The 13,767-nt window shown below is 47.6% G+C and overlaps 1 protein-coding gene across 11 annotated transcripts in view; it reads right to left on the bottom strand.

Annotated features, from left to right (window-relative positions):
* Positions 1-997: 997 nt before the first annotated feature.
* RC3H1 (ring finger and CCCH-type domains 1) overlaps positions 998-13,767 on the bottom strand; it is a 55,908-nt gene continuing 43,138 nt past the window's right edge. For 6 of the 11 annotated variants that reach the window (XM_044439088.1, XM_044439092.1, XM_044439095.1 and 3 more), the window contains 3 exons: positions 11,823-11,996; positions 11,154-11,260; positions 998-8,948 (listed from right to left, as the gene is read on the bottom strand). In XM_044439088.1, the coding sequence (XP_044295023.1) occupies positions 8,795-8,948; positions 11,154-11,260; positions 11,823-11,996 (435 nt within the window). In that variant the 3' untranslated portion in view covers positions 998-8,794. The remainder of the gene's footprint in view (positions 8,949-11,153; positions 11,261-11,822; positions 11,997-13,767) is intronic. The other 5 variants (XM_044439090.1, XM_044439091.1, XM_044439093.1 and 2 more) reach the window with 5 other exon arrangements.

Below are 13,767 nucleotides of genomic sequence, written 5' to 3'. Positions count from 1 at the left end.
TGACCACACTTGGTTTTGGGCCTGGGACCCCCAAGCCACCTCCCATGGTGGCCCTCACCTGGTTGCTTTTTCATTGCTAGCAGAAGCAATGAGAAAAGGGTGACCTATTTATTTATTTAGGCTTCTATGCCACCCCATTCGCTGAAGGCTCGGGGCGGCTCACAATAATAAATAAATAAGAATATTATAAAACAATTTGAGTCGACCTGGCCCAAAAAATAAAATAAATAATATTAACAATTAAAATAGCATTTGAATAAAAAGGTCTTTGCCTGGCGCCGAAAAACAAATGACGGCAGCACCAGGCGGACCTCTCTGGGGAGCGCATTCCATACATGGGGCGCCACCGCAGAGAAAGCCCTCCTCTGAGTACCTACCCTCCTAATTTCCTTCACAGAGGGCTCCCGGAGAAGGACCTCTCCCGCAGATCTCAGGGGGCGGGCGGGCAGGCATATATGGACGTAAGCGCTCCTTCAGGTAGCCAGGACCCAAGCCATTTAGGGCTTTATAGGTCATCACCAACACCTTGAATTGGGCCCGGACTTCAATGGGGAGCCAGTGAAGCTGACGGAGGACTGGAGTCATGTGAGCATAACGCCCCGTCCCTGTCAGCAGCCTATGTCAGGACTGTTGGGGTGGGGAGGTGGAGAGGGACCTCCGCTCCCTCTCCCAGAGAAGGCTGTGCCAGAACCAGTGGGAAACTCTGTGTGTGTGACCTTCTGTGTGCTCGCAGAGAGCCGCTCTTTGTAGGAAGTGGCTGCAGAGCAGGGCAGGCCTTCAGTGTGATGCAAGATGGTTCCCGGTTTGTCCCTGAGCTGGTGTCAGAGGCAGCCTTCGGGATGGTGCACGTCTGTATTGGAGGGTGCGGCAGGATGGGGGGGAGGCAAAGGGAAGGGGGGACGAATAGGCGTTTTTGTAACAGCTGCTGCACCTGCGAATTCACAAGTCACTCACACAATATTCAGGAGTCGTCTTTATTACCAGCATCACCCTAGTCTAATTTTTTATTTTTTTATTTTTTTTGTTAAATATACCTCTGCAGGGCACAATCACATACAATCAATACGATTGGTAAATTACATGAGCTCCATCCCAAGCATATATGCACCAAAATGTCAAAAAGTTATTAAAAAAAATGAACTCCACCCAAAAAGGTGATGACTTAAGAATGTCTCGGGGAGACTGGTACAACCCTAAAAAGACCAAAGGAAACTTGGCTTAACACCCCCCCCCCCACGCACACACACAACCATAAAGAATGCACACACATATAGAGAAATCCCACAACTGGAAGTGGCCAGGGGATGCTGAGGAGGGAGGGGGCCGGCCTGATGAGCAGAGGGGGGGCAGACTCGGGCGGTGGCTCGCCGCACCCTGAAAGCGGACCAAAGCGCCACCATGCTGCTGGAGGGGCGCCTTTAAGGAAAGGGGGGGTGGCTAGCAAAGAGCTGCTTACATAGCAAGCAGAGACTGAAGGCAATGGGCAGCAGAGAATTCCCCTGGGCGCAGGGCAAAGAGCCTGAAACGGGGGGCTGGAAACGCACCCCCCGCCCCGCTGCCCCGCGTGCCCAGGCAGTTTGTCACGCGTGAAGCTTGGAAAGCGCTCCCTACGCAAATCCAGTTGTGGGATTCCGATCCAGGTACACAATCTGGTTTTGGATGCCAAAGACTTGTGAGTACTGTCTGCCACAACAAACTAACAGGAACGACAGGAGGCACGGCGATGGCCTCTTGCAGGCGTCCGGTGCATTCCACGGGACTCGTGCGGAGGCCATTCCCAAGTACAGCTGTGCCCAAAGTCACTTTAACATACACAAAAGCAAACAAATTTTGTTTATAGCAAACACCAAATACTCCACAGGATGTTGTTTTTTCATAAAGATACATGTAACATCAGCATATCTAATACTTTAATTTTAGAGAGAGAGAGAGAGAGCATTATAGCATTACACTTTTACCCCCTTTAATATTGTTCACCTCCAAAAGTAGATACGTTTCTAATGTGAAAAAAGCATCAAACAGCTCTAAGTACGCAAGTTATTTAGACACAAGTGACTAATGTGAGGCATCAGAACTAAAGCTACCTAGGCAACAAAGGTTAACTGTAGTTATTACTGAGCTCTTCAGATATTACAACAAAAGATGAGCCTTTCCCAAAGGGGGGGGGGGGGCACACTGTTATTTCAGCCATCACATTTTCCTTTAAAATTAAGAAACTCTGTTGTTGTATTCAATGCAATATATACCACAGAAACCCCACAGGAGTGGTGGGAGAACGGAGGGTGACTTTGGACAATACCAACATGGCCTTACAAAGCTACCCTTCTGTTACGCGCAGGGCTATGTCCAGGCTGAACTGGAGGAAACTGGGTTAAATCAGAGTGCTTTTTCATTTTTCGTAATTACCCTGATGCATTTTGAACAACTGAGCCAGAAAAATATGGAGTAACTGTTTTCCCTGAAGCGGCAGCTGCTGCATATTCAAGATGAATTCCAGAGCAGCTTAAGATCAGACTGAAAACCAGGCTGATAAGTGAGTGAGAAGAACACTTCGTAGTGCTTTCTACAGCACAAAAAGGCTCATTCCACGCCCTCCAAAGGATTTAGTTTCTAGTACTGTCCCACAATTGCAGCATTCCGGTACAGAGACTGGTCTAGTCTCATGCAATTTATGATTCAATCAAGCACGGCTACGGATGTTAACTGTGTGCGTGACTGAAAGTTCAACTATACATTTCTGAAAGCCTCTTTTGTGATGTGCACATCAGGGGGAAGTGGCACAGTACAAGAAATCATCTGCATCCAGATTTCATAGTTAGCTGCTGTTTAATGTTCCAAGTGAGCCTCAGCCAATCTTGGGATCGCGCTCCCTGTCCCCTCCCGGCACAGCCATGAGATTGGCCAAGAGAGACCGTGTCTGCTTTTGATTAGCAAATTGTCTGACCCCACAAATGGAGCTCCTCTTCATTCCTAGCTTTTGAACAAAACCAGCTTCATACATCAGGGTTTGAAACTGGCTTATTTCAATAAACCATAGTTAAGATTAGTGTTAATCCAGTCTTGGATGGATACATCAAGCAGGAGTTAACAGAGAAGAGGAGCAAAAGCTTCCAAACTCTCACGGTTCCTGCAGGGGACAAAAGTTTCAGATCCCAGTACTCACTGGGGGTCATTCGTGTGCTGGCTTACACAAGAACCATGGCTTAACTACCTCCGAATGGGGCCGCTGATGTGACAGGATGTGGCAGTTGGAAGCCTCCCACCCTTTTTCTGGAGCTACTCCTCGAAAAAGTGAGGGTGGAGGCTGCATTCACAATATAAAGCCAAACAGCTGATAGTCATCCAATGGCACCAAGTCTCTCTTAAAATTCTTATCCATACTAATTAATAACATCAAAATTAGTACATAGCAAAATACACTGAGTCAAATAAATATTCTGATTAGAAGCCTGGATAGGGATTGTTAGATTTCAGTCTGGAGGTTAGGAAGTTTGGTGGCAGGTGAAATGCATGCAGATGTGGGACTTCTCACCCAGATGTGGTCCACATGTCCACCATTTACCCCACCCTACTGTAAGGAAAACCGCACGCCTGTAACAGGCTGGGTGTGGACGCGGACGAGCGGACTGGCGGCAGCGTGGTCTTCTGCTGCCTCCAGGACTTTGAAAGGAACAGGCAAAATTTCAAGTCTGCAACCTGGCAAAACTAGTTCTGGAAAAAAGGCAACCTCCCGAGGAAAGAGACCCAGCCATGTGGACCAAACAGCAACTTCCACTAGGAACTAACATGGAAACTGGGGGGATGCGCAACTTCCCTAGGGAAGCCTCCTGTGAGGAAGCCGTGCTCGTTCAGTCAGTAGAACTAACAAGAGTGCTTTCTAACTTTATAGTCCTGCCGTGATAGTGGATTCACGTGCGAATTCCTGATCAGGCAGCATTCCGAAGAGATCCTGCACCCAGACAGCACAGACCCACCTGTCTGATCACACGCAGCATGTTTGCATGCATTCGCTTCTGCAGCCTCATTACAGCGAGTGCTGCGTCTATTGAGAGTTTTTATTTAGTCTCTTTAAACCTTCCTTATACTTATTTTTAATAAAGCTCAATAGAAAATTTCAAGCAGGAACTATGAAAACAAACAGTAACTTTTTAAAAATAAGCCCTTTCCTTGCTAGTTGTAAACTGAAGAGAGGTGGGAGAGTGTTCAAGCATTTTCTTAACAAAAAAAGATGAAGGAGTTAGATAAATGGCTGCAAATGTAACAATGCTTAAACACATCACTTCTGAAATGTGTTAATAATTCACCATCACTGAACATGTGTTTTGTAAGGCTTGACAATCACAAGCTGTTGTATCTTTCTACCAGTGTTAAGAGCTGAAAACATAAACATCACAAGATTTTCAATCCAAACTGGCTAACCCAGCGAAATGAATAGAGAAAAGGAAAAAAATCCCTAACAAACCAAGAGTAAAGCACAAGTCTTTGGCTCTCCATGAATGAAAAAGGGCATTTTCCACATTTATACAGACCCCCCCTTATTTGCCTACCAGTAGGGGCAATACCACATTTGTGCATCACTGAGTAATGACACCATTAGAAAAGGCAACTTCACAGAAGTTATTGGCTAAGCAAATTCATCTGAATGCGCTATTTTGAGGCAGCAAGCTGTCAACTGGTGCGTGGTAAGGGAGAGTGGCGGGCACATCAGAAGACTACGATGAAACAACAGGAAGCACAGCAAAGTCAGAACAGATACGTTAAGTCCCCATTGGCTAAAAGCATTTAGACTAATCTGAAAGAGGAGCAAAACCCATTTCATAATTACTTCAAGGACAGTGGGAATTACATCTTTTCATACACTGAATGAATTTATTTAAGATTATTCTGAAGTCTGGGTCCCTCAGTCACTTCCGGATTTACCTGTAATGCTTCAGAAATTACATTACGTCAGAAATTACAAGAAATTGCCTATCTTGGAATTAAATTTTGTTCTAATCACAAAGGAGTGTTCAAGTGAGTAGACACAACTATGCCTATCTTATGTCAGAGCATCTAAATATTCCAAGAATATGAAGGAGTCAGCAGTCTGGCACCCTCCAGATGTTCTGCATTACAACTCCCATCAGTACTAGCCAAAATGGCTAAAGGTCAGGGGTTAGCGGAGCTGTAGTCCCAAACTCCTGGAGAGAACCAAGTTGCAATACAGGTCTAAGTGGAAACGTCACTTAGTTCATGTGATAAAACAACAACGTAACGGATTTACTCCTTACACTGCTACACCGGCCAATAGCCGAAGCTTTCTGGGCGGAATGAAAGTGGTAATCTACAAAATGGTTCATTAATCAATAGTGATGGATGTTATTCTTAATTTTGCAGAGAAAAATGTGATAAAGACCCAAGCATAGTATACATGAAGGAAGGAGGGTGTTGTAACGGTTTAGCCATGTATATTCGTCTCACTGTTTCCCCATTTCTTAATTGCTACAAGGCAAAGCTTTTTAGAGTCCAAAGGTACAGAATCTGAAGTTAATGTGAAAGCAAACACGCAGAACTCCGAAAGACCAGTGTGCAGTCTTTCCACAGCTCCGGAATGCTGCCAGCCTGTAGAAATGGCATGCAAAGAAATCTCCTCTGAAGCAGGGGTCTCTAGAGATGTTCTATTTTTAAAATATATGTGCCTCTAGCTCCAATTAATATTCTGAAAATAGCTTTTTGAAAGCCACAGAAATTATTGCACAGCAGTTGTTTCTCGGTTAAAATTTCCCTCCATCTCCTTACCAGAGAAACAAGGATTATGCCCACCCCCACCCTTCTCTGAAATGGCATTGCAGGGTTTCAGTATGCAGACCTGAGAAGTAGATTATAAAAGGAAGGATAAGAACTACATTATTACAGATTTTTCTACTTGAAAGGCAATACATTTTATCTAAACATTTTAAAAAAAATGTAAAGTCTTTCCTAGGTCCCTATCTGTTCACCCTTGCTGATGAAATTGCACAGAACTGAGGGAAAAGAGGAAACTAAGCCAAGATCAATGTGGTTTACAGAGGTTAAACAAAACCATTTCCTTGTGCAAACAGGACATTAACCTACATAGTACATCACGCACAAAGTACAGGTCTGGGCAGGTGATGGGACAAATACTAAGAAATGTTCTTTATAAGCTCATGTTCAGAGCACGCAGTTTTATGGCAGAAACATTTCCAGAGTGGTCAGTAATAGGATTTTCTGAGCCATTGGCCCGTTTCCCCCTGAGTTCAATGCATGCAGCTGGGAGAGGAGGTGCTTCTACAGTCTGCGCTTTCTGCAAGGCCTCTGACCGTGAGCGCAAGTCAATGCACATGCAGTGTGAACATGCAGAAATGAATCTGCTTGCTTTGCACAGGGAAAGTCACTGTTTTCTCTCTCTCTCTCTCTCTCTCTCCCTCTCCCTCTCCCTCTCCCTCTCTCACTCACTCAAAGGGAGCACCTGCAAAAATAAGGCTGCAGGACAGATGTACTGGATGTTCGTTCCTAGACCAGGGTGAGACAACTATTCTGGGCAAGGCGCTTCCTATCAGGGAGGGCATCCTGCAAGCTTTGTATGTTAGGTGACGTGACCAGCAAAATAATATTATATTTCAGGACAGAGTTAGCCGAGTACTGGCGTGCTTCACTGCTCCCCTCACCGGGTGCCACGTGGGCTCCCACATGAGCAACCTCCGTGAAAAGAAGAACCTGCACTGCTATCGGGACTCCAGTGGAAGGTGGGCTGAAGAAGGAAGGGACAGGCATTTCTTGTGTTAGAGCCGAGATAAAGTGGAGTGGGAGTTTTAAGAGGAGTAGGAGAAACGAGAGTCTAAATGCTTTTTGAGATAAATTTTCTGTGCCTCTACCTCCCAGATGTTTTATAACAGCTGTACTCATGTGAAAAAATTCTTAAAACATACCCAATATATATATACAGATATAACTACATATATACGCATATGTGTGTGTGTGTATATACACACACACACAAACACACATATATATAATTTTTATTTAAATAAAAAATGAATGCTCGATTCCCAAGCCAATATGTATACCAAATTTTTGGCCAGCCAGGTCTGTAGGGCATAATCAAATTCAATGTGAAATAGTATATACATGCGGTGCCTTGACTGGGCAAATTAAATAGTCACTACTCAAAAGAGTTTTCTGCTTGGACACTCCTACTGGTAGGCAAGAGAGGGCCTGCGTTCCCCCCGTTTTTTCTTCTTGAACAGTTAAGACAGATGCAAAACAGCTGAAAGGTGTTTTGGCCTTAATGGACCTTAAGGGAAGAGAAATAACCTAAAACAAGATTAATCAACTTCTGCTTTTACCCAACCAAAGCAATGCTTCAACTTATTACATAGCCAGTGTGTTTTGAGTTTTAGTAGTCTAATTCATAGGCAGAATCAGGCCTGAGAGATGTGAGGAAGCAGTTGCTAAGATGCCCACGCAGCGCTCCTCCCCAGAGGAGGTGCAGGTCAGCGGGAAAGAGGAGGGAGGGAGGAAGCCAAAATGCACCCCGCATGTGTACGACCTCTGCCCGCAACAGCCTGTTTATGGCCGTCATCCATGAAACCACATCTGTCAACACAAGAATGGCTTCCGTCTCGTGCAGGCTCCAAAAAGAGCTGCTGGACGAGTGCTGCTTTCTTGGAAGCCGCTCCTCCTCACGCAGGAAGTTTCGACAATTCAGTGCGCAGTGAGAGCAACACCTTCCCCAAAGAGAGGCCCACGACTTCCAAGAACAGCTCTCCAAGCAGCAAGGAAGGGAGGTGCCTGATGGCCCTGCCGCCTCATCACTCCCGAAAGAGTCAGTTGCCAGCATACACCTGGCGCAGAATCTCACTTCGTCTGCAAATGGAAGTTGCTCCGGACAGATCTGCCCTTCCCATCCTAAACCCCACGTCTGAGGTGGCTCTTCACCCACTTCCAGATTCCTCTCGAGGCTGGTTTAGGGTTCAGCTGCCATTGCCTTTAATCTGCGTATCGGTGCAGGTGGAACTGGGATCTGACAGTATTGGCCGATTTACACTGACTGGTGGGCCAGGCCACTCCACACTTTTCTGAAGTGGAAAAAGCAATCCCTGAGGTCTCGTGTGTCCTATGCCGTTAGCGACCGTGGAGGCGACGATCAACACGTCACCGCCTGAAGTTCAAAAGCGATCGTGGTTAGAAAAATGCAATGAAAAGGATCTAGCCTCTACACAGAGAGTTACTTTCAAAAACGCTGCTACACATCTTCCGATCAGGCAATTTAGAGCTTCCTCCTCCATCTCGTATTCCCTATTTTCCTTTCAAACTCACACAAAGCAGTGACGGGTGAGCTTGTTTTGAAGGAAGGAGGAAAAAGGCCTAGGAATTATACACTGGGTATGTAATAATACCAAAATAAAAGAGAAAACCTACCTCATTAAGATCATACAATTAATCAAACAGAGTGTGTGTGTATTATATATATATATACACATATATATATAATATCTGTTTCTTTTAAAGCCCTGGCATTCAAGGCATCCAAAGTTATTAAAATAAAGTTCATTCACAGAACAAAAACAAATTTAATTTGAGTTGCTTGCAGATACTGCTAATTTTCATTTTTTTAATTAAAAAATGTGTTAATGTGAACTATGTGCAGGGTTTGTTGCTAGTCGTGGTGGTGTGCACATTGTCTCAGGACCTGCTGTTGCTGCTGCGGCTGCTGCCCCAGTCCTGGCTCACGGTCTCCCGAGGAGGGCCGGTGATCTCTGGGACGAGCGGGGGGACACACGGGCCCCGCCGTTCAGGGGGCAGAGGAGGGCGCCGCTCCAGTCCTCTGGATGTCCTGGTCGCCTCCTCCCCCTTCAGCACTTTCCGACAAGCTCAGAGCTGCAGTTTTGTTCAAAAGAAGGCCAATGTTTTCTTGGGTTGGGGTGGATCCGTTTGGAACATCGCTGCTGAAGAGAGAATGCCCAAAGGCATGTGTTGGGGGTGGGGAAGGACAGTGGAGGCAGAGTGAGGGGCAGGGGGAAGAACAAGAAGTGAAAAGGAAAAAGAAAGAAAATGGAACTGAGCAAAGTCTGAGCAAAACCTGACTGGCCACGCCAGGAGAAAGGCGATGTCCGGGGCCCCCATGGCACTCCGGATCGCCACCCGTGAGGCCTCCCCGCACTCCCACGTGCAGCGATCACACATTCTCTCCCCTGCAGGCAACCCTGGCACATGCATGCGTGCCCCTCCCGTCTCCTCACAAGCATCCTTTCTCAGGACGCCTCCAAGCCCACCCCTTTTCTCCTTGGCACACACACAGACCCCCCGCATCCGTGCAGGAACGCAACCTGCCCCAACCCCACAGGGTGCTCACAGCCAGCTGCCCCACAGCTCGCTGTTTCCCCATCTCCCCACTTTCACCACCATCCCAGATCCCCAGAGCTGGCTTCCTGCTGACCTTCCTGGCCCTGCTGCCAGACAAGCACTAGCTCTTCCCTTCTTTTTCTTGGTGGAGTGTAACGTAGCGGGAGCAGAGGCCTGCAACTGCCCACCATCTTTATCTGTTAGGAAGGTCTCTGAGCCCTCAAATGTGGTCCAGAGACAGGCATAAGAAATGGAGATGGCAGAGGCTGGAGGCTGCCAATAAATACACGCTCCTTTTGTTTTAAAGCAAGGTGCCTCGGTGGGCCCAAAGAAAGGTATCTGGGATGCACTGGTGCCCACGGGCTCCCTGTTGCCATCCCGGGGCTGTGATGCTCCAGATGGTCCATCAGTAGCAATGCACACACGGACAATGGCGTATGACAGACAAGAAACCTACGTGGGGCCACACCAGAGGCCCTGAATGCTCACTGGCTGAAGACGGGCCGCGTGCAATGGAACACGTGGGCACAAGAGCAGTAGGACTGGCCTCAACTCGTACGTGCTGCATCCTGAGCATTTGCTCTTAGGGCAAAAGGCCTGTCCCAGAAGGACTTCCCCAAACTTTAGAATGCGTTCAGCAGTAAATACCCGAAGCAGACAAAACACACAGAAAGAGGATATGCTTTCCAAGCGTCACATGCATCATGGCACTGTGCCCATACTTATTCCCGCTTCCTTGCCCCTCTCCCTTGGGAGCAGCATCCCAGGGGATAACTCCTTGTCTCAAGCCCAGTGTAGGCAGAGTTAGCACATGGGCAAATGCAATTCTGTTCCTGCCCGTCTTTGCTGCTGTCGCTGTGTTGTTTTAATAACTGTCCATTATGTAACGCCTGGTTTTCAAGTTAGAAAAATTAGACACTCTTATTACAGACACCAGCTGAAGAGCCGCAAGCCAGTTTGCTCGGGGGATTAGTGCTCACTGCAGGCCAGGCACCACTGCAGCCTTCCATTTGCTGTGCGACGGACGTCGAAAATACCAACAAATACTGGTGCTCCGAGTAGAGGGGAAAGAACCGGAGGCATGGTTGCCTCTGGAGCTTGCCAGGTAGCTCAACTCATGCAAAAGGGATAAATCGAGGAATGGTTCTTCTGGGGAGGATGTGATGCCGAAATGGCCAATAATGACATTCTACCCAGTGGGGGAACTCTTCAGAACTGCACTAGAAGGAAACAGAAGGTATTACTGTGGCAGACCAAAGTTTGCAAGTGCCTCTGAGAGTTGGATACCAATAAAAAGTTGTTATACTGGAAGCTGATACAGCCAAAGGTAAATAAACACAATCCCACTGAAATTAAGCAAGTTCCATTGTTACATCTGAAAAAATTGGAGGTTTTTGTCAAGTTAAGTGGCACAATACAAAATAGTTTTCTGAGTTGTCTTGGTGGGGGATGGGAAAAGGATAATGCAATAGCATTTTACCTGAGGTTGCACCTAGAATCTTTTATTATCATTAAATCTCTAAGTCATTCCCAAGCAAATATATTTCAAAGACGGTGCAACTTCTCTGGATCGTTCTAAGGCGGCTACGGTGGCTCCCTGGTGCCATGCTCTTCCTGAAGTGAGCAGACTGACTTAATGGGCCTGGGAGGAGCAAGCTTTTCGGAGGAGCACAATGCTACGCATGCTCCCTTAAGTGCAGTTTCGAGAGCCTGGCCTTCTTTCAGCCAAGTCTGCCACATGAAAACTATTGCACGCAACATGCGGTAACTTAATCTCATTCAAGTGCACCGACAAAACGTTCTGTTACCTGAATGTCAGCGCAAGGTCCTGAGCTGGGATCTTGCTCTGCTGTCCGTTTTCTGTCTGCTTACTGGCGCCCACTTTGCCTTTCACATCGAGTGAAGACTGGTTCTCCTTGGGAAAAGAAAAGAAAAACCTCCAGCTCACTACGTGGGAAGAGCATTTGCAAGCACACTTCCTAAGTGCAGAGAAGAAAGCTGCAGAACTCCAAACCAAGTTTCACAGATCAACTCACACAAAAGCCACAAGGCAAGGGAACATAAACTAGAGGTACCTGTGCTTCTACTCGGTAGGGATAAAAACCTTTGCAAAATGTACCCAGCAGCAAAGACCGAGGAAACCTGTTGCTGAAGGCTTCAAAAGCACCGCACCCTCTGAAACGCTGTCTAACGGATTTTGTGTGCAGTCTGCAACACACCTCTTGCTTAAGAGACGGACTGGCTGGTGACGGACGTGTTTGGTGACACCCAACTGTACAGCCCTCGTATGCACGGCAGTCCACAAAACCACTTTGGAAGCAAGCCCCACAGGCTACCGACATCAGAGCACGGCACTCCAGCCCGGCACGGGCGGCTCGCGCTGGCAGCAGGCGCTCGGCGGCAGCGTCTCCACAGGGCACGAAGCGGCACTGCAACTCACCAGGCGGCGGCGGCGGCTCCCCCTGAGGAACACTCACCATGCTCAGTTCCCGGGTTCTCTTCCCGATTTCCCTCTCCACGTGATGCAGCTCCAAGCTCAGCTGTTCACTGGAGACCATTCCAGGCCACGAAGGAGGAGGTGGTGGTGGGGGCTGTGGCTGGCCTGCCAAGGGGGTCGCCTCCCTCTGCAACAGCAGCCTGTTACTAACAGCCTAAATGCACAAAGCCAAGCACATACACAACTGAGCACACAAAATACACCATGCAGACATGGGAGTCGGGCCAAAATTGAGGAGCATTGTTTGGTTCTCTAAGCCCAACTCCCCCCCCCCATTTTTTTTCACTGGAAACATACAAAATGGCCGTTATTCCCAAGAACACTTCATATGCAGGTGAAGGCTACCTTAAAGCTGAAAGACTGTTGATGAAACGTGCAAAGTTTTTCCAAATGTGAGAAACAGCTCAATCTTTCATTTCTGCTTATTGCTTGAGAAGGGATAACTGGAAACATGTTCTGAGTTAACGGCATGACAAAAACAAACTGCGCTAACTGAAGCCATGCCTTGCTGGATCACATCGAGGGCTCACGAGTCCAGTGTTCATGTTTACCGGCAGCGAATCGCCATCTGGAAGGCCACCAAGTACGGCAAGGTGGCAACAACCATCTTGCTGTGCTTCGCCACTGCCGGGATCTGCAGGATGGTGTGGCCTGCTCAGTGTCCTGACAGAGGAGGCGGCCTGCTTCACCCTGCAAGCACTTGCAGCTGCTTGCAAGGATTAGAACCATCACAAGCAGTTGAGGAGATGCCACGGAGGCTGCTCAGCCCTGCCAGAGCCCTGCCGCAGCAAGAGGCCTCCTGGCGCCAGCTGCTCTGTGCTCCTGATCAGACCGCTACCTCCAGTCCTGCAGCGCTGCACTCAGGTCTTGCCTCCTGCCTCTTCCTGCCTCTGCCTTTGCCGCTGGCCCTGCTATGTTTCGCCACAGTTCTTCCACTTCCATCGCACCTGGTCCTGGTATTCCAGTCCAGGATGCGTGCCACATGCGTCCTGCAGCTGGCCCTCAGCACCGAGTGTGCTCTGAATACGGAGACTCTGCTTCTCTCTCGTGGCCACGGGCCACTGCGAGGCAAGTCCTCTCCTCCCTGAGGCTGGCGGACCCCGCGGCCATCAGTGTGGCAGGCGGCAGCGCGTTAACTGGGCATGATGTGGAAGAAGCATGCTCTCCTGCCACTCCAGATTAGCTGCCTACCAATTTCACTGTGCAGCTGGAAGAAAAGCACGGTTCCGTGCAGAAAAGGAGCTGCAATCCAGACCCTGCGAATGAACAGGAAGCACACAGGCACTGGTCTCCTGGGCTGCCTGCAATCGAGCTGCACCAGGGCTGATTTAACCTAAGTCTGACCTGTAGGGCCAGGCTGCCAATGTGCTGGGGGTATCCAGAAGACATCTGAATATGCTAATATATGCTATATAGATATGCATGCTAATTATATGCTAATAAAGACTCAGCATATAATTATATCAACAGGGATTTGTTTGAGTGATTTCAATTTCCAGGTCAAATCACAGAGATTTCAGATTTAATAATTTAGGAATGTCTGTGTCCCCAAGATGGAAATATGTGGGGTTTGTTTTAACTTGTTCTATTTCTAGCATAATGTTAGGTGTCCAATCAGTAATACTTATGACAATGGAGAGCAACAGCCAGTGGGTATATTCGAACCATCCAATACTCCTCCATTACAGCGTGAGCAAAGGCGGGCATGCAATATTTAAAGCAAAATTTGTATCACATTCTTGGACTGAAAAATATGCTGCATCTACGCAGAGAAACTACCAAGCTCACAAATACCATCCATGTTCCCTTGCCTCAGGAAGAATGAAAATTACCCTCACTTAGCAAAACCCAAAGTAATCTTTCTGTACACTTTCTAATAAACCGCTGCAATGTCTCTCTGGTTTGTTTTGTGAGGGCACTGCTAT

This window comes from Varanus komodoensis, unplaced genomic scaffold, assembly GCF_004798865.1.
Source record: "Varanus komodoensis strain SLA01 unplaced genomic scaffold, ASM479886v1 scaffold34_1, whole genome shotgun sequence".
In the NCBI taxonomy this organism is placed as follows: Eukaryota; Metazoa; Chordata; class Lepidosauria; order Squamata; family Varanidae; genus Varanus; species Varanus komodoensis.
This window is presented reverse-complemented; position numbering and strand designations above follow the sequence as displayed.